This window comes from Dipteris shenzhenensis, chromosome 1 (genome assembly GCF_047967505.1).
Source record: "Dipteris shenzhenensis isolate YYH24624 ecotype China chromosome 1, Dip_SZ_1.0, whole genome shotgun sequence".
Classification (NCBI taxonomy): Eukaryota; Viridiplantae; Streptophyta; class Polypodiopsida; order Gleicheniales; family Dipteridaceae; genus Dipteris; species Dipteris shenzhenensis.
Genome location: NC_141596.1, coordinates 65,979,518 through 66,001,090, shown reverse-complemented (window position 1 = coordinate 66,001,090; position 21,573 = coordinate 65,979,518). Strand labels below are relative to the sequence as shown.

The 21,573-nt window shown below is 44.0% G+C and overlaps 1 protein-coding gene across 1 annotated transcript; it reads left to right on the top strand.

Moving 5' to 3' along the window:
- The first annotated feature begins 2,272 nt into the window (after window positions 1–2,272).
- Window positions 2,273–8,488, top strand: LOC147906233 (pentatricopeptide repeat-containing protein At5g04780, mitochondrial-like). The gene is made up of 3 exons (XM_087389630.1): window positions 2,273–2,485; window positions 3,380–3,820; window positions 8,315–8,488. The coding sequence occupies exons 1-3, from the start codon at window positions 2,273–2,275 to the stop codon at window positions 8,486–8,488; spliced, it is 828 nt and encodes a 275-aa protein (XP_087245756.1).
- The last annotated feature ends 13,085 nt before the right edge of the window (window positions 8,489–21,573 follow it).

The window sequence follows — 21,573 nt, the reverse complement described above, 5'->3', positions numbered from 1 at the left end:
TAATGGTTCTTAAAATCTTATCGTCGACCAGGGTCCATCTTTGAAAAGGACAACTACATTTTAGGCAACTACACGCTCAAGATGTCTGAAAAGATACAAGCATCAAGTAATTGTTGCATTCGAGGATAGGATATGGAGACTTCAAGGCATTGCACACATCAACTGACTATACAGAAAAACTAAAGAAAAACTTATTTGCGATGATTCGCTAGCTTGGGCCACCTACATGCTTTATCACATTCTCCTACGTCAAAAAGCATTGTCCCAAGCTCTTGGACTATCTATGGAAACTAAATCTCGACTTATGGCAATCAAAAAATCAGCCCCACATTCGCCACCTCTTCTGCTCAAACCCAATTACAATTGCAAGGTACTACGTGAAACAACAATTGAGGGAGGATAACACAAATCTTGGGAAAGTGGCCGACTTCTTCTTCGTCATAGAACTCCAACACAAAGACAATCAACACAACCACAACCACGGATTAATATGGGTTGAAGATGCACCAACAATGGGTCGATCAAAAACTACAGATGTGCTCTCCTTCATTGATACATATATAACTATGGATGGCGACTTGCTGAAAGAGACCCTCCACAATGCACAAACCCACCATCATCGAGAAGGCTACAAGAAGAATAGTAGAACATGTAGATATGGATTCTCAAAACCTCCATCATGTTCCATGTGCATCGTATAACCAATCAATGAAGATCTTGAACTTCTCTAACAAGACCACCAAGACCTTACGAAGCAAATCACAAAAGCTTTATTGGACCTCAAAAAAGGCACAAGAATAGCATTTTGATGAATGGCTACAACTCTTAGACACAACAAAAAGTGATTACCTCAGCGCATTGAGATGTACTATATAAAGCCAACCATCTTGCTAAAATGAGATTCAAAAGAGACCTATATAAACAACTTCACTCTTGCACCATCTACTCTATGGGATGCAAATATAGACATACAAGTCATCCTAAATGCACATGGCACAGCGGCGTACTGCACATATGCTTGCAAAGAAATCTATCGCCGCATGAAGCAACGCACACAATCATTAAGTCACTTAACACAGTGTCACTGAACTGCCATGTACAAGACATATTGGCAGACTAAACCTAATGGTTGCCGACACCTATGTCTACAAGAAACAAGAAGCAAAACAGTTGCAGGACCATTGGCAAGCACATTCAACGAAATTTCATGCTTCATTGGGCACGGTTTAGCCATCCTATACAAACCAACACATGAGCTAATCGTCGAAAGCACTATAATAGCGACAAATGGCATCGAAATCATATCCACCGTCTTAAGCAATCACAGCTACCAACAAATCCAAGTCATTGGCAAATACAAATCCCCCAAAACACCAATCGTCGAGTTCCACTGCACTACGACGCCCACTAGCTAGCTTGGACGAACTAACCCCAATTGTTATCCTTTGGGACTTCAACACCAACTGGACCCACACCTTGCAAGCTTTGATGGCCTTGACCGCTGCACTACAATGCTATCATGCCACCTAGCCATCCAACAATTTACCACTCGACATTGGACATATGGACAAACATTGACACCTCTTTGGCCATAATCGGCACAAAATTACTGCCATTGGTCCTACGACTCCTCAACCTACATCTTGGTCCCGAATCACCAAACATGACCTTCTCCCTGGCTCCATCTCCCTATAGATTATGTGTCACATGCATGAGTGATCTTGTACTTCTTATGATGGCCCTATGATGGCCCATGATATTCCATCGGACAACTTGAAACTTTTCACCTAGGGTCTTCTATCCGGCTAAAGAATTGCACTGTAGTTTTATTGTCGAGTTTGTAGTGAGTGTTACCGAAGAGATACAAAGGCTCCACATTTCAAGCATGAGGTTGGCAGGGAGTTGCTATGGTTACACGTGTGCAAGGCTCGGCAGGGAGTCGCTATGGATACACGGCTGGTACAATTTGCAGACAGGCGCAAGGAAGAGGAGTCTCTAAGCAAGAGAATGCACATGTGCAAAGCTGAAAACCGTGCCTTGATGGAGGAGCTCGCCGACTGTGGCAGCAATCGCAAGGCCAGTTTTGGGTTTGGACGACAATGTAAAAGAAGACGTGTTAGAGAACAGTGGCTTGGAAATGCTGAGCTTAGAGGAGGCGTTTACGTCTTTCGAACAGATGGCCCAGCTGCCTTCGATTGAGAACTGTATAAGCATCTTGCAGAAGTGCAAGAAAGAGAAAAACCTAACTTATGCGAAGCGCTTGCATGCCTACATGTGTGAAAGTGGCCTGGAAGCGCATAGATCCCTTGGGAACTACCTTGTCCCAACGTTGGTCGAATGTGGAAGCATGTGCGATGGTTTGCAAGTTTTCAACAGGTTGATTGATCGGAATGCGCATTCTTGGACTTATCTCATCATGGGTTATATCGAACGTGGGGATTCACAGCATGTCCTCAATTTGTACCCCAAATTGGAAGAGGATTCTGTACATCCTAGCAAGTATACTTTTGTGGCCCTACTGAAGGCTTGTGCTAGGCTGAAAGATGCAGAACGGGGCCGAGAAATACATGCTGAGGTTGCCAGAAAGGAATTGGAAAGGGATATTTTTGTTGGCAGCACCTTGGTCGACATGTATGCCAAATGTGGCTTGCTTGCAACAGCAAGGGAAGTGTTTGACAAGCTGCCAGCTCGAAATGTAGTCTCGTGGACTGCACTAATTGCGAGATATGTTGAATGTGGGCTTGGTGAGGAAGCATTGAAGTGTTTTGAACAGATGCAAGTGGAGGACGTCACTCCAAATGCTGTCACGTTTGTTTGCAGTTTGAAAGCTTGTGGCAGCATAGGAGCCATAGACAAGGGCCAAGAAATACACGTGGAGATTGCCAGACAAATACAGGGAAGAGATCCTTTTGTTGGCAACACTTTGATTGACATGTATGCCAAATGTGGCTTGCTTGCAAAAGCGCGGGAAGTGTTTGACAAGCTGCCAGTTAAAGATATAGTGTCGTGGAACATACTAATCACAGCATATGCTGAACACGGGCTTGGTGAGGAAGCACTGGAGTGTTTCAAACAGATGCAAATGGAGGGTGTCTCTCCAGATGCTATCACGTTTGTTTCGAGCTTGAAAGCGTGTGGCTACATAGGATTCATAGACAAGGGCCAAGAAATACATGCCAGGATCGCCAGACAGGAATTAGGAACTGATCCTTGTGTTGGAAGTACCTTGGTTGATATGTATGCCAAATGTGGCTCTCTTGCAGAAGCACAGGAAGTATTTGACAAACTGCCAGTTCGAGATGTAATCTTGTGGACTGCACTAATTGTAGCATATGCTGAGCATGGGCTTGGTGAGGAAGCACTCAACTGTTTGGAACAGATGGAAAGGGAGGGTGTGTCTCTGGATGCTGTCACGTTTGTTTGCAGCTTGCAAGCTTGTGGAAGCATAGGAGCAATAGACAAGGGCCAAGAAATACATGCTGAGATTGCCAGACAGGAGTTAGAAAGAGATTCTTTTATTGGCAGCACCTTGGTTGATATGTATGCCAAATGTTGTTCGCTCGCAAAAGCGCAGGAAGTGTTTGACAATCTCCCAGTTCAAAGTGTAGATTTGTGGAATCTTCTGATTGCAGGATATGCTGAACATGGATTTAATGAAGAAGCAATGAATTGTTTCGAACAAATGCAACTGGAGGGCATCTCTCCGAATGCTGCTACAATTGTTTGCAGCTTGAAAGCGTGCGGCAGCATAGGAGCCACAGACAAGGGACGAGAAATACATGTTGAGATTGCGAGACAGAGATTGGAAAGAGATCCTTTTGTTGGCAGCACCTTGATTGATATGTATGCTAAATTTGGCACTCTTGAAAGAGCACAGGAAGTATTTGACAAGCTTCCAGTTCGAGGTGTAGTCATGTGGACTGCACTAGTTGCAGGATATGCTCAGCTAGGAGAAAGTGAAATCGTTTTCCATATGCTTGAAAGGATGGGAGGAGAAGGCATAAACCCAAATGGGGTCACATTCCTTAGTGTTCTTGCTGTTTGCAATCATGCAGGTCTAGTGGATAAGGGCTGCAACTATTTTGAAGCCATGAGCAAAGACTATGGCATCACTCCGAATGTTGAGCACCACACTTGCATGGTTGATCTCCTAGGCCGTGCAGGCAAATTAGACCACGTGGTAGCAATGGTGGATAGGATGCCCTTCCAACCTAATATTGTAGTATGGCAAACTGTGTTGGGTGCTTGTCAACGACGGTGTAATGTGGAGCTTGGAAGATATGCCTTTGAACATGCAGTGCAATTGGATGAAAAGGATGCTGTAGCATATGTTCTGATGTCGAACATCTATGCAGGTGCTCACATGCAGCAGGAAAACAAGATTCAGTTGGCGATGAGTGAGGAACACGCAAGCTAGGACAAACTTCGGGCCAAGGTTGGCAGAATTGTGCATGTATTTGTAGTTGGCCAAGACATTCCCAAGGCAAGGATATGTATATGTGCAAAGCTATAAGATCTTTGTCTCAAATGGGGAGGGAAGGTACGTCCCATACATTTTTTGTCGCAGGATGATGAATGAAAAGATGGGAACTGGCTATCGTGTGTGACCTAATTCATACGCCCAAGGGGACACTCACACATCCATAAAATGCCACTGCACTTGTGTTTCAGAGATGCAAACCGCTCTGGTCTTCAAGTAAGAAAACTGTAATTAAGGGGACTATTGGAAACCCTAGTGCATCTACTGGAGTGAACTCTTAAGGTTCAAACTTGTATTACCATATCGTTGCTGAAGTGCATCATGTAGATTATATTATCATTTTCGTGCAGCACATGGTAGTGAGTCTACCTTTCGTCTGCAAATTTCCAGTTGAATGTCGCTCATTGGATGCTTTACAACTCTCATTGTTTGGAATAAATCTGATCCGAACCTGAGACCCATGGTCACATTTCTTGTTGGAGACTAAGGAGGGCTAATATGTGACCCTCACCCTAGGAAGACACAGGCAAACGTCCATGGGCCTTAATCCATATACAAATGGGCCAATTGTAGACCATGGCATGTAATACCTAGAATTGTAATAGATTTCTTTGTCCATTTGACATAAGTTGAGGGTAAATCGTAACGATCAACTGAGATATGCGTTAGGGCTCGACGGAACTGAGCTACGGGATGACCAGAAGAGATAGCCAGATCAATACAAATGAGCCAAGAATTCAATGTCGTTCATTCATCCCCCAAAACCCCTTTTATCGTCTGTGACGATTTACATCAAGAAACTTTAAACAACTTTTTTGTATTCAAGAGAACGGTGAGCGCTCAACCGTTATGTCTGTTAGTAATCACGTCTACTCCCCCCCAAGAAAAAAGGGAAGTACTTGCATGGTAGGGTTTGATCCTAGAAATATGAGCAGTGGTGTTTGTCTGTTTGTGGCCGGTAGTGCAGCACTGTAGAGCATGTGGTACTGCCCATGGGCTTGAGGACCTGATAAGGGCCAATCCATTTTGCCAATTTTTTTCTTGCTAAACCCTTCTTGCGAATATGGTAATAGACCATCACTAAGGGCCTTTTGACATGGAAGGGAAATACGTAAGAAATAGCTATTTCTGTTATGCTGTGCAAATGCACCATGGGAAATAGAAGGGAATAGGTGGGAAATAGCACTCCATGCTCTAAACCTCAAGGTGCTATTTCCCCCACTCTCGAGAACCATTGATGTGACATTTCCTTTATAACTTGTCTGATTTTCCATTGGATCATTATGTCATGCATCATAGGAAAAACATCCAAATTAGGCTCTTCCAAGGGAAAAGCATCCAAAATAGCCATCATTATTTCCCTCCTTTTGCCCATAAGCCCCTAAATCACCAGTGGAATAACTTGTCGGCTTATGGGGCTTGTTGTACATCATACGTTGACGGCTTCGTGCTTTTCGAAGATGTGCAGCGGCATTTTGTGGCACAAATGACAAGGCATCGGTGAGGAAATCGGCCTGGTGTTGTGCGTCTTTGCGCTTGATTTCGTTTGGCTGGATGGTACCAACCTCGGGTGGAAAAGTGGGAGGTTAGAGTGTTGAGGGTCAACATACATATACCTTAGTAAGACTAGAATATGTCCAATCATACAAATTTAGATTTTTTGTTGTTCTAAAGACCAAAAATCTACATAGAAAATAAAAGAGAAAATGAAAGAGAAGAAACAAGGACGAATTGTATTCATCGGGCATGCCCTGTGTATTTGATCAATTAAGGAATATCTTCAATCATTGTGTATAAAATTGAGTGATTTGTCTAATAAGCAAAGTTCGTTCCGTACATTTTATTATGACTTTGAGTATTAGTCCAAATGTGATCAATTGTTGATCCATATATTGTAGTCGGTGTTTTAATAATTTGGTTCATGTGATGGGTTCCCATGAATTGTTTTAGATCTCTTAAAGTCTTTGTTTTTTGTTTGGAAGTTAATGTTGAAGTCTCCAATAGTATGTTTCGTATTGTAGTTGTGTTTTGTTAAAAAAATGGTTTAAGTTTTGTATCAATGTGGTAGTCATCGTTCCTCGTGGTTTGTAAATATTAATTAAGTCAAAAGTTTTTGAGTTTGTGGTGTGGAAGACAGTTAGCTAGCATTGTGCTCCTTGTTTGTGTACGTAGTTTGTTTAAGTGTGACGTTATTTTTGTAAAATTTGCCAATCCTAGTCCTTCGTGTTTGTGAACACATTGGAATCCTTCAATTTCGATGTCGTCGTTTGTATTTGTATGTTTTTCTTGTAAGCACATGATTGTTGATGCAATGAGGTTATCTGTTGCTAGTATGTCCTGTTTATGTGAAAGCAGGTGTGCTGTGTTCAACGATTGGATGGTAATTGTATTTTTTGGTATTGATGTTAGGTCCCTTTGGTCCATGATCCATGGTGATTCATTTCTAAGACAGTTTACTTCTTGTATGACTTGTTTTCAATGTGTTTAATAGGAACAAATTTTTAGGGTCCCTTATTCTTGAGAGTGCTGTATATACTAGTCCGTGTGATTTGATGTTTGAAGGATCGAATGCTAGGAAGTCCATCGATAGTCCTTGTGATCGATGAACTGTCCTTGTAGGAGCAGGTTGAATTGGAAATTGGGTTCTTGTTACTGTGTTTTGTTGGTTTTTCCCGACTTGAAATTCTCTTTGTATTTGAAGTATTGGTGTCCAATTTGTTGGTGTGTCAATGTTGATACACGTTTTTATTATTGTATCTTGATTTTCTTCCTACTTTTTGGTCATGAAAGAATATCCAGACCACGGGCTGATATTCATTTGTGTTGTGGTGCATGAACATACCGTCAGCACTGTTTACTAAGTCGTCACTAATGTCTAGATTCCGAGAGCATATTTCAACAATCATTCCTACTTTTAGGTTGAGTTGTACGTGCAACCCTGCTGTACACTTAGGGTCATCTGGTATTCGTATTTTTTGTTGCATCGATTGTGTCTCTTGTCTTTTGATTTTAGCGTATGTGGGTTCCCACCCAATTTTTGGAATACAGTGTTGTGTTTGTCTTTCAGTGCGTTCATGTAGAATAGATGTGGAATTATTTCGCTTCTTGGCGGTAGTCGTACATACTTTGTGTTGAGAATGTTTAAGTGTTGTTCTGAATGTGTACCCACTTTGATGTTGTTTAATATTTCTAAGAATTTGAGATTGTCTTGCCTCGTTGGATTTATTAGCTCTTAGTATAAAAAATATTGCCTCCAAATTTGTTGTGTAGGTGATATTCTGTCATACTTGTCTGAAAAGATCCAACTGTCTTTTGTCAGATTTGCTTGAAAGAGGTCTCCACATAGGATGACATCAACTCCTCCAAATGGCTCTAAGTGGTTATGCTTTATTTCATGCATTCGTGTATCTGCTGCAACAAAAGTGTTTTGGCCTACAAGTGAAATCTCATCAATCACAAGTAGCTCGAGAGTATCGTACAGCATCGACAGTTCATGCAATTTCTCTGCTGCAAGCAGTGCGTATGTTGTAGTTATGAGTGGTAAATGTAATGCTGAGTGATGGCCCCTCCAGAAGGGGAACAGACGTTGCAAGTGGATCCATCGATTGAGGATGCACAGAGATCGTTTTCTTTGAGCCTCGTTTACCCTTGGAAGCTAGTCTCCAAGAAAGGTAGGGTGGTTGAGGTCTGTCCCTCTCTTTGGATCCTCCGTTTGACAAGGGGAAGCTGACCGCAACTCAGACAGCCCAGGGTGTGGTTGAGATTGCTAAGCGTCAAGAGAGCATACCTCATAGCTGAACCCAAATGCTGGTGGATGGCTCTAAGGCCCCGCAGAGGGCTTCACTAGGGCAGCAGGTCCGTAACCCTCCCATGGCTCAAGATACTAAAGCTCAGAGGTTGCCTGTTTGGACTGGGGGCTTATCCGATAAGGGGAATGGCTTCAAGCTGCTGGATGAGCACCTTCCAGATGCGAATCATCGGAAGTGGCTTTTGGAAGTCCAGAACTAGAATGGATCTAGTGAGGGCAAGCAAAAGGTGTCCACAAGAGTGCTCCCGAAGTGTATTAAGGAAGTGGCCAGACGCCAGATGCCAGGTAAAGAAAATTGTTTCTATGACTTCCGAGATGCTGTCAAAGCCTTCACCCAGTGAGTGGACAGTTGGGAAAGATCAGTGTAATCTCATGGAATTTAAGGGGTTGTTTTAGCAAGCTGAAACAAAAGTGTTGTTTAGATTTGATTAATCAAAAGAAACCAGATGTCATACTCTTACAAGAATGTAACTGTGGCGAGGATGATTTTCTCTGGTTCGCGTATAGGCAGGCAAACTTTGCTGTTATGGTAAACTGTCTGTGCAGAGGCAAGGGCGGTATAGCTATTGTGGCGCGTAACACACTGTCAATGCAGGAACTGTTTCAGAACTCGTTGGGTTGGTTCACAGTGGTTGGGATCTCCCTTAAAAGGGTTCTCTTTTTGTGTGTGAGCGTGTATGCTCCCAATTCTGCCGGTCTGCATACCAGTTGTTGAAATGCCCTCAAGGATGAGTATTTCAATGCCTGCTGTGCTGGTTACTTGGTGGTGACTGGAATATGACTGTGGGTGTCAAGATCAGTCGCATGCCAAAGCTAATATCATGGGGAAGGAGAGTGATGCCTGGGAAACTTTATGCCTGACATGGGGTTTATATGATTGTGCAGAGATTGATCCTGAGGAATTGCTGGAGTTTACTTGGAATAATCGAAGAAAGGGGGAGGAATTTAGGGCGGGTTGCTTGGATAGAATTAGGGGTGGTGGATGAAGCCTCCGATAAGGGGGGGTTAGTTACCAGTTCAAGGATTTCTGATCATGCCCCTTTATGGTGGTCATTTTCCATCCCTTCACCAGTTGGAAGGTCACTTGATATACCTCTCAAATTTGTTAATGGCTGGCTTCAAGTAAGGAGTTTTGCAGGCAGATCAAGACTGTGTGGAAGGAAAGCACGTGAGCTGTTATGGATCCTTGCTCTAGATGGGATGCTGGTATACGAGGTGTCCACGGCTTTGCCAAGAGTTGGGCCAAGAAAGAAAGAGACAGATTTCGCAAGAATATCTCTATGCTGCCCTTGATTCGTGATTGTCTTAACCAGGCAATAATGGCTAATCCCAATGAAACTTATATTGCTACTTTGCTGGTTGAATGTGAGTGCCATTAAAGAGTTAGAACTGGCTAAGGCTGAAAGAGCTAGAGTAAATAGTCGGCCGGTATGGTTAAATGTAGGGGATGTCCCTCTAAAATGTTCTTTCAGGCTGCCAAAAGAAAATATGTCAGGGAATCGATTGATCGAGTTCAAGATGGGAATGGGAATGTGGTCACTAGTTTTTGGCAAATTGCTGAAGTGTTTAAAAAAGAGTTAGCAGCAATTGTAGGCTCTCAACCAGTTGTCGACAGGGAATGGAAGGAGAAAGTGGATCAGATTTTGGCGCCAGTCAGAGTGAGGATCTCTGATGAGGAGAGAATCAATTTAGCTCGTTCGTTCACGGTGCAAGAATTGGAGGATGCTCTCTGGCTCATGAAGAGGGATAAGTCTCCCAGTCTCGATGGGTTCTCGGTTGAGTTTTAAAGGCATTTTTGGGAGATTTTAAAATTCACTTTTGTCAAGATGGCCAATGCGTCAGTGGATCGGGGCAGTCTCTCATGAATGCTGGTCTGTTAAAGTTATTCCCCAAGCGTCCGGATAGGATGAGAGTTGGTGATTGGAGACCAATCACTATGCTCAATGTGTCTTACAAGCTAATTGCCAAAGCTTTAGCTGTCAGCTGTATGTATGCAGCTTGTAGATGGAGAACAGAATGGTTTTATTAAAGGTTGAGATATTTTAGAAAATATTCTAAATGTATCTGCAGCTCTTGATTTTGCCTTGGTCTCGATTCAAAAATGCTTGGCTTTGGGTGTGGATTTCAACAAGGCATATGATTGAATTTCTTGGGAGTTTATTAATGTGGTGCTTGAGCATATGGGATTTGGTACTGATCTGGTCAGAAAACTGTGTACTCTATTTGGCAATGCTTATGCCATCTTGTGTATCAATGGGGGTGTCGTTGGGTAGGTTTGATCTTTGCATATCTATTAGACAAGGTTGCCCGTTGGTCCCCTTGCTCTTTGCTATCTGCACGGTCCCTCTAATTCGTGCTATTAAGCAGTGTGTGGATCTGGGTATGATGAAGGGAGTCTTTTTGCCATCTGGGAAACAGTTTAGTTTGCAAATGTTTGCTGATGACTTGCTGACTTTTGTGGAGTCGTCGAAACAGAGCGTAGACTGCCTATTACAGGTGCTCCATTGCTTTTGTATGGCTCCAAGTTCGGTTTGCAGTATAAACAAGACGTATGTTCTGTGGGTGTCGCTGGATGCCATGCTGGATTGGGCTGCCTCTCTGTCGGTTAAGTGTTCGAGAGGTCAAACTGGGGGCCCTGTTGGGCATTAGGCTTACCCTACGTCAGCGGTTCAATTGGGGCAAAGAAAGGATCAAGCAAAAGCTTCAGTTGTGGAATTGAATCCAATTGGGTTGGAATGCTAGATCCCTTGTGGTAAAGCATGTCTTGGCTGCATCAACTGTTTATGTGGCCTCAGTTTGGAGGTTTAGGCCCTCTCATTGGTTGGAAATCGAGAAAATGCTGAGGGCTTTTTTATGGTCGGAGGAGGCAGGCATCAGAAGGCTACACTACATCCCGTGGGATGTCCTTAAGGCTCCTAAGAGTGCTGGTGGCCTAGCGCTTCCTAATGTTTCCCTAAGGGACCTATCCTTATTGTTTAAGAGTTGTTTAAATGGTTGCCTAAGTTCCTAAAAAGTAATGCTCCGTGATCTGAGATACTCTAGGACTTTGTGGTGGAGAAAGCGGTTGGTATTAGAACTGGTACCTGGCGGAATATGTCATGGTTTGACAAGATATGTCATGGTTTCCGTTAAAAATTAGAGGTTCAGAGCTAATGGTGGGTATGGTGGGGGCTTGGAAGACATGTATTCCTATCTTGAAGTGGAAAGGAAGAGATGGGGGACAACCAGCCTTCATGAGAATATCTGGTGGGGGCTTGATACATCGGTGGAAGGGAAGCCTCTGGCATTAGTTGATATTCGGAGATCTAGGGTGCTTTACAAGAAGGGGGTGAGGTGTTGGCTTGATATTTGGGACTTAAGGCAAGCATTTTGGAAGCCTTTGAACAGTGTGATACAGGAGTTTGGTCTCACGGCTATGGAAGCTTGGTTTCTTTCTAGTGTGGTAGCGGTGTTGCTTCATTCTTGGCCTTCGAATTCGTGCATTGGAGGAAAATCAATGGATGATTGGTCGGACAGTACTATCCAAGATTTCAGCTTAAGTGTGCTACAGAGAGCTCTTGCTCGGTCAGATGGAGTCCCATGATCTTAACAGAGTCTGAAAACTGCGCAGATCACACTCTTGGTGGAGAGCTTGGTTACATGAGCTCTGGAAAAGTGTGCTCCCGGGGAAGTTCAAATTTCTCCTGTGGAAGCTTTTGCATGGCTGGCTCCCGATCAGAAGCAAGTTGGCCAAATGGATGCAACTGAACCCTCTTTGCCCTCTTTGTGGTCTGGCACAAGAAAAGATCCAGCATTTGTTTTGGGAATGTCCCTTAGTCCGTGAGCTGTGGAGGAGACTGGGGAGTGCTATCTGTATGACGCGATTAATGGCAGGCTTCTCATTGGGAGCGAAGTGGCACCTATCCCTGTTGGGGGAAATGGTCCGGCTCCCACAACTCTTGCATGTTGTTTTGGCCTTTTGTCTGAGCTTCTCTGATCATGGCAATCTGGTCTGTTAGAAATCGGTTGATCTTTCGAGGGATGATGCCTTGGGCGCTGAGGTTACCGTGCTGGTTAATGATTGCAAGGAGAATTCACAAGATCTGGGGGTACTGATAGCTAAGAAGAACCTGCTAGTAGGAAATATTCTTCAGGATATTGGTCTCAGGTTTTAGGATCGGTGTCTTACTACTTTGGTAGGCTAGGCCACAAGCGTTTGCCCCTTGAGATGGCCAATCTTTGTATCTGGTCTTGTTTCAGGGGCTGACCACCCCCCTTTAATGCAAGCCAGCACAATTTATTTAAAAAAAAAAAAAGAAGTTGAAGATTCTTCAGTGGGCTTGCCCAGGAGATATAGAGAAACGATAGGGTTTACAGTGGAGCGATAAAAAAGTAGACAATACTCAGACACAACTGAAGAACGGAACTCAGAAAACATAGTGCCTGTCGGTAATATGAAAAACTGAATTCAAGAACCTCAAGCTGTCGTGTCTCAAGGACCGTGGCTGAGGTGAATCAGAAAGATGATTCCATGTAGAGAAATTGTAGAAAAGATAGCAGCAGAGGGAGCGTAATGCAGTCCTCCGTGTAGCTCGATGATGATGAAGATAAGGAGTAGATCTGGAGTAGGAGGGGACAGATCTGGAGCAGAGGAGCAGAAGAGAGATTTGGAGGAGAGGATGGAGCAGCCAGGAGGCAGGAAGGAGAGGCAGAGAGAAGGCAGCAGCCAGGAGGCAGAGAGGAGCAGATCTGAAGAGGAGAGGTAGAAGTGGAGCAGGCGGGGCTGCAGCAAAGCATGGAGGAGAAGAGGAGCAGCTGCAGGTCCTGTCCTGTCTCAAGGAGTGTGGGGGCAGATACCTTTATAGGCCAGACCTAGCTGGTCGGCCAGCTGGTCGGTGGGCCTGCCAGCTGGTCGGCCAGCTGGTCGGCCAGACCAGCTGGTCTTTCTGGCCACTTGTTTGGCGGAGGTGGCTGGCCTTTTGGCTGGCCTGTGAGCTGTTAGATTGCCCCAGAAATTGGGGATTGTTTAGTTGCTGAATACCCCCTCTCAATTGCCAATTTGGAGGGGCAGACATTGTGTGCTTGGAGCTTCGTGTACGGATGTCGATGGTGGTGCTGGCTATCCCTGTGAAATGCCCAAGAGGAGATCACAAGAGGAGTGCCCTTGCAAGGGAATTGTTCACTTCCTCAAGTGTCGGAGTTACACGTATGATACCATATAGAAATAAAAACACTGTGAAGCTTGAGAGAATAAGCCACCCCCTCTCACCGCCGAAAGGTGGAGGAAAGAGCAAAGGTAAAGAACAAATTTGTCGTAGCAGCAGTGATAATCCAGAGAGGTCGGAGCTGAACAGTGAGCCAGTGTGTGTCCGATCTTGGACCTCGGGAGAGAGGAGTCTATCCCCGCCTCCATGCAGGTAGAAGATTCGAAACAACAGTCATCTAGACACATCTGATCAGAAAGGATCCCGCCTAGGGAGAACTTGTAGATCCTGGAAGTCGATGACGATGGAGATCTGGTAGGGGTGAAGGATCATGACCTCCTTGTTTGAAGGAATGGGGAGTGTCAAGCCTGAAACCGAAAAGGGAGGGAGGGATGGGTGTAGAAGATGGAGGTAAGAAAGGGAGGGAGGGATGGGAGTAGAAGATGGAGTTCTGAAAGGGAGGGAGGGATGGAGTTCTCTCCCTTAGTGCGCAGCGGAATGAAGAGGAAACTGATATGTTCATAGGAGTGATGCTCCCCGTACCTATGGCCTCCTTGAAGAAGCAGGATCTTTAGATCACCAAAGATCTGGGGTCTTTAGATCACCATGGCTCTGATACCATATAGAGAAATGATAGGGTTTGCAGTGGAGCGATAAAAAAGTAGACAAACTCAAACACAACTGAAGAACGGAACTCAGAAAACATAGTGCTTGTCGGTAATATGAAAAACTGAATACAAGAACCTCAAGCTGTCGTGTCTCAAGGACTGTGGCTGAGGCGAATCAGAAAGATGATTCCATGTAGAGAAATTGTAGAAAAGATAGCAGCAGAGGGAGAGTAACGCAGTCCTCGGTGTAGCTCGATGATGATGAAGATAAGGAGTAGATCTAGAGCAGGAGGGGACAGATCTGGAGCAGAGGAGCAGAAGAGACAGATCTGGAGGAGAGGATGGAGCAGCCAGGAGGCAGGAAGGAGAGGCAGAGAGAAGGCAGCGGCCAGGAGGCAGAGAGGAGCAGATCTGAAGAGGAGAGGTAGAAGTGGAGCAGGCGGGGCTGCAGCAAAGCATGGAGGAGAAGAGGAGCAGCTGCAGGTCCTGTCTTGTCTCAAGGAGTGTGGGGGCAGATGCCTTTATAGGCCAGACCTAGCTGGTTGGCCAGCTGGTCGGTGGGCCTGCCAGCTGGTCGGCCAGTTCTGGTCGGCCAGACCAGCTGGTCTTTCTGGCCACTTGTTTGGCTGAGGTGGCTAGCCTTTTGGCTGGCCTGTGAGCTGTTAGATTGCCCCAGAAATTGGGGATTGTTTAGTTGCTGAATAGGGGATTGTTTTTTTGCGGCTTAAATTTTGATGGGAGTGGGCTGTGATTATGTTTGTATTGTTGTGTACAGCAAGGAGTGGTCTGACCAGTATACGTAATTATTGCCATATTGTGCAGTTTCATTTTTTGAGTTGGTCCAGATATGGTCAATAGTTGTTCCATGTATTGTTGTCGCCGTTGTCATCCGTTGTTGCATTCTGTAGGATTGCATTAGTTGTTTGAGTCTTGTTATTGGGGCTGTTTGTGAGTTGTAGTCGATATTAAAGTCCCGTGCACTGTATGTCGTTGTTTCTCGCGGTATCATGTGAAGTGCCTTCTCGATATTTTTTGTGAGTGTCTGTGTTTTTGTCCTCGGGGATTTGTATGTGTTAATAATGGTCAATTTTTTGTTTGTTCTTGTTTTGAATATTGTGAGAAGGCATTCACAACCGTTGTTGTGCAGACTATTTTGTTGGAGGAGGTCGAGTTCGTCTTTGAAATATGTGGCTAGGCCTAGGCCTGATGATGTGTTGACGCTATGGAAAAATGGTAGAGTCATTGTTGTATTTACCTATGTGTGCGTTTCTTGGAAGCACAAGATGGCTGCTTGGAGGATGCTTTGTGATGCCAATATGTTGGGTTTTTGAAGTTGGAGTGAGCGTGTGTTCAGACTCTGCAATGTTTTTACTTATTTATTTCTTTGCCCAAAGTCTAGCTGTTCGAATCCCTAGCTGCACCTTGATATTTCTTGCAAAATTGCTTTGTCTGTTTTAATTTGTTTCTTTTCTAGCCTGGAGAGGAAGTAAAGGTTGTTTGGGTTGCGTACTCTTGACAATGCCATGTAGACCAGGCCATGTGTCCTGATCCCGTTGGGATCAAATGCGAGTGCATCCATTGTGAGTCCTTGTGAACGATGGATTGTTCTTCCACCTATGGTCTGTATTGGGAATTGTTTTCGTGTGACAGTGTTCAGGTGGTTGTTACCTACTTGCAATTCCCGAGTGATTTGTAGGATCGGTGTCCATTTAGGGTTTGTTTTTGCATCGTATAGTTTCTTGTTTTCGTAGCGAGTTCTTGCACCTGTTTCCTTCCTAGTGAATTCTATCCAGACACGAAACGGTTTTTTGTTTGTTGTCTCAGAGTCCCTAAAAATTCCATCTGCACCGTTGACTATACTGTCGTTGATGTCCAGGTTGCCCGAACATATTTCAATGATCATGCCTGGTTTTAGATGTATTTCCTAGAGTAAGCCGCAGGTTTTCCTAGGGTCATATAGGATAAGTATTGTTTTACTGCCTGTCCTTTTCTTGATATTAGTTGCCGTGAGAATGTGTGGCTGATCGGGCAGGCTTTCAAATACTTTTTGGTTGTGCTGGTTCTTGCAGAATTTGTATAAAACAAGTGTGGATTACTATTTGTCTGGTGGTTTGTAAAGTGCAATGTGTTCAAGTTGGCAATGTATTCATCAGGCTGCTCTGCTGTTCTGATTTTATTAAGCACGTACAAGAATGAGATCTTCTCTTGGTGCATAGGTAAGTTCAACTCATAGTACTTGACATACGATCTCCAAACTGAGCCCAATATGGTTGTTGTTGCTGATTGATCGGAGAAGATCCAGCTCGGGTTTGCCTGGCAAAGAATGCCACAGAGTAGTACGTCCACGCTGCCGAATGGTTCGTTGTGATTATGTTTTATTTCTCTCATTCGCATGTCCGCTGCGAGGAACGTGTTAATGCCCACCAACAAGATTTTGTCTATCAGAATGGCCTCGACGTCCTTATATTGTACGGCTAGTGTCTACAGCTTCTCCACTGAAAGGCATGTGTAAGTGCTTGTTAGCAACGGTAGATGGAGTGCTGCATGCATTGTGCTACCGTCAATTGCCCTTGTCGCCTTTCCTGTGTATGCCAGTAACAGCACCTTCGGCAACTCGATATCAATCGTGTTCTTATGCGAGTAGTGTCGATGTAATGCTTCTGCTATCATTGTTGCAACAAATGTCTTCCTTGCTCCTGCGTTACCTGAAATGAATAGGTGTATTTGTTCGCCTCGGCTTGTTCTTTGTCTGAGCATAATGTCATCAAATATTAGTCGCTGTTCGTGATTCATTTTTCTTAAGTTTTCAAAACATGACTCATTCGTTATGGTTTTCTGCTTAGGTTATTGGAGCGGGTGGAGGTTGTGTGTTTTTTTGCAAAAATCCATGTCATTCTTAAGGTCGAATTTTTTTGCAGAAGCCATAGTTGTCACTGTTTGCAATTGAAAGGAAGGTGTTGGTACTGGTTGCAGGCGTCATTGCGCATGTGGTGGTGTTCTTAAAATGAGCTTGCTACGAGTCGATTATTTCAAGACCATTGGATGATCCAGCCACAAGTAGCTCTACTCCATCTGTTGTCACAGCACCAGCAATGGGATCTACAGCTACACAAACAATTTTCGCACCATTAGTAAATCCTGCCATTGCCCGAGCTCAGGCAGAATGGGATAAGAAAGACAAGTATGCCTATCATTTGATCAAGCAGAATGTGCAAGACGTCATGCTAGGACAGCTCAACACAATCAAGACATCGAAAGAAGCATGGGATATGTTCGCAGCTCTCTATGAGTCCAAGAACACATCCAAGATTCTCACCCTGAGAAACCAAATCAACCAGAGTTTTTGCACAATAGCAATGAAACCGGTATGCTTATGTACTCTGCATAAAAGACTGCAACAATCAACTTGCAGCAGTAGGAGAGACTATGAACCCCGCAGAGATGGTTCAAGTCATTCTAAATGGACTAGGAGAGGGATACGAGAATCTAGTTCAGAGTATTGCCATCCAACGGCAAATTTCGACACTGGAAGAACTTCAGTCAGTCCTACTTGGTGAAGGACTCAGGACTCAGGCCATCCAAGCATGAAAAGGTCATTCTAATGATCAGGAAATCATAGCTTTAGACAGAAGCAGAGGCAGAGGTAGAGGCAGAGGCAGAGGCAGATCATACCAGAAAAGTGGTCATCATCGGCAACAAAATCAAAGTCAACATCAACATCAGCATCAGCATCATCCTCAGCAGCATCAGAATCAGCAAAGAGGAAACCAAGGAAGATTTCAAGGACGAGGGCATGCATCCACCAATGTGTCAAACATGCAGTGCAACTACTGTCACAAGTTTGGACACTATGAAAGAGATTGCCGCAAGAAGAAGTATGACCAAGGCTGATGTGATGAGCACGTAGAGCACAAAAAAACGAGCGACTTTCCTTTTTGGAGCGCCCTCAAATTCTTTCTAGATCAAGAGATACGACTTGATCTAGGTGGAGGGGCAAAAGGAGTGCAAATGGTGCTCAATGATGATGTGTCACCGTGGGTCACATGCAAGAGGTACGCCCTATGCTACTGTGGCAGGAGTGGTCACATGCAGTGAATGTGGAGCTCTATGTGCCTATAGAGGTCCAGTGTGCCACGTGGCACTGATGGTGTGGCAGATGATGATGTCAGTAAGGTGACATGGCAATGATGATGTGGCACTGATAACATGCTAAATGATGTGGCACTGATGACATGGCCTTGGTGATGTGGCACTAATGATGATGTGTCCTTGATGACGTGGTAGGTGACGTGTCTCTAACAACGTGGCAGATAGATTGATGATGTGGCACTGATGATGTGTCTGCTGACATGGCAAAAGGATTAGATTTGATGATGACGTGGTTGAAATGACTGAGCAAGTGAGGATAAGAGTGCCACATGTAAAATTCTTAACCACATTTCTTTGTGGTGACCCAACCGTGGGTTAACATGACCCAGGATTCAACTAACCAACCTTATTCAACTCCAATCTACCACATGTTGACTTCTAAGCCAATCTTGACCGCTGATCAGTTAATCCAGGGTCAACTGCACTTGACCCTGGTTAAATTCTATCTTCCACGTGGCTTACAAGTGAAGAGCTTCACTATGTGCAAAGGCTATGGCAAACGTGGAGAGGCGATGTTGTCAAAGGAAGAAGGTCGATTTGCTGCTGGGTAGTCTGTGTATGCGGGTCGATTTGCACGTTTGCAGCTTGTGTCGTTTCGTTTGGAGAGGCTTGGAGGATGTGGGTATGGAGAGCAGGAGACTGGAGTTGCTTGTTGCCTTGGCATTGCCGTTGGAGCCGCCTTGCTCGTGAAGATGCCCGTTGAAGATGCAGTTGGAGTAGTTGAAGATTCCCGTGAGCTATGAATCTCTCGGGTCACTGCTCGTTGAGGAGTGGTGCTAGTAGCAAGGTTGGGCGTTAGTCATCTGTAGTTCGTGGTAGGCGCTGGAGCCTGGAGTCGGTTTGAGTTGCTCGGAGGAAGCTATTGGAAGAGCTAAGTGTGGTCGGCTGAGCGTAGAGCTTGTGGAATCCTATCATTTAGATGGAAGTAGATGTTGCAGGGCTCTATTAGAGAATTGAGTCTGCGTTGGAGACCGTGAGCCGTAGGAGCTTGGATTCATCCTTCAAGCCTTAGAGCTACACTGGTGATGGCGAGAGGTGTTGGAGAGTCGCCTTGCTTCAGAGCTCATTGAAGAATCATTAGGTGTTGCCGATTGATGTGGCTGAGGAGCTAGGTAAAGCTCGAAGTAGATGGCAGAGGAGCCTGTAGATGCTGCATAGAGCGTAGAAGGCAGCACAAAGATTTCACTACCCTTCTATTCGTGGATTTTTGGGTGATACAGATGCGGATGACACAGGAAAGGCCGTCTTAATTGCAGACTTGTTAGATCTTGCATGTTGAAGCTTTGGATGGTCGTTGGTCCAACTGCGACTCAATGACCAGCACACTAGATGCACTAGCTTGCCGAATGAACAATGAACAGAAACGTACTCTCTTCCGTTCTCACAGAGACTAGAGACTCTCTTTCACATAAAAACTGAACTGTCTCAGGAGGCCCTCTTTCTTAATGAAATCCTAAATAGACAAGGAGTTCTCTCTCTCAATGCAAACAAGGAGATCTCTCTCTCTCAATGCAAACCTCTCTCTCTCACTCAAATGAACTGAATTCTCTCAAGGAAAAGGGGCGGAAATTTTCTCTCAGTAAAGCGGAAATCTTTCATCAATGGAATGACAGCATGAAGCTCAATCACTCTCAATCAATCTCAAACTATCACACTCTCTCATACTCTCGCATACGGATCGCAATGCCTCAGCAAAAGGCGAGGGAGCTCTGATACCATGACAAAATATGAAGAGGGGAGAGGAGAAGAGTAGAGATGAGGAGAGAGGGCACAGCTAGAGAGCACACCACAAATGACTAACTGTACTGTACACTAGATTTAGTTGAAAAGATAGAATATATACAAACCCATTTAGGGTTAGGGTTAGGGGATCTAACCCTTTCCTTTATAGCACTCTATAAGGTTAGTGCTATGCACATATGATCACATGATGATGCTATGCACACGTGATCACATGATGTTGAGCATGAACTCTCAACAGTGTGGTTATGTACATCTTGAAAAATGTGCCATTCCTGAAAGCAAAGAACATAATTTGTGTCTTTGATTTTAAAATTTTGGCAGAGGTTCCGGATGGCCCAATCAAAGATGACTTGAAGGCCGCATTTGTTAGCCAAGTCTCATGACTAGGCTATGGGACTAAGGTGGCTACCTCTACTTGCAATTTCACTTTCTTTCGGTAAGAGCATATAGTAACATATTTACTATTTGAAATTGCACGTGTTTGGGGTGCTATAGTTCACCAACATCAATGTTGATTTGTTGGAGCACATGTGCAAGGCTTGTGGAGGTGTTCAGGTTAGCTGAGATCCCCTTCTTCCTTATTGCTTCTCATGTTAAAGCCCATAGAGCATTAACTAGGTTCCTTGCTTGACTGGAGACATTGTCCAATGTGGAGGTAACCAAATCTCGACTCACATTAGAGGCCCATACATTGACATTGTACTTTCTTTAGGCATACCCTTTCTACAATTGTATGAAGAAGACCTCATGATAGCACGTAGGAAACTTAAGAGTTGCAAACCTAATGGAAGCTTCACTGTTAATAGCTCTAGGTGTATCATTGCATTTGAGCCAAATGCATAATGTATTCCCCTAACTTTATGACATGCTTCTTTGCTACTTTCATTACTCATCCAATACCTTTACTTGCACTAGTAAACATTTCAAGCTACTAATGGATTCATTCTTTAGACTTTGAAAAGAAGCAACAAGAGAACATGGGCATACATAAACTTCTTCAAAAAAAACAATTAGCACAAAATCCAAATTTCACGCAACACAATCCAATGAACACAAATGTTCTCATGTGTCTTCTAGAGTTCTTTCCAAGTCTAACATATCAACAATTGCTAAGTGCCCATCTTTGACAGCATCATGTCCACTTCTGAAACATCTAATACTCCATGGCACATGTTCACTACAATGCCTGAAGATGCCTTGCTCACAATTGAAAACACCAAATGTAGTTGTTAATTCTTCAACATCTCGTGCGTTAATTGTAGACATTCTGCAACATTGTCATTCCATCTTTGGAGCATCATTTGCTTTGTTATGCTATGATGAAATAAAACTTAAAAAAAAAAAAAAAACCATAGGAAGAAACAAAGAATGTTTGCAATATAACTTATTATTGGATGAATCAAACCATGTTCGTACAATCACTCCTTTGATTCATTTGCATGAGAAACGTGAGCAAAAAACATGGAGCGGAGAAGATGAAGCACGACTACAATAGCTTGTGTTGAAAAATCCAAACTTTCCTGCAAACAAATTGCATCCATGTTTTAGAGTTGTTGTTTGGAAAGTACATATACACTCCAAGCTACTTTAAACAAGATATAC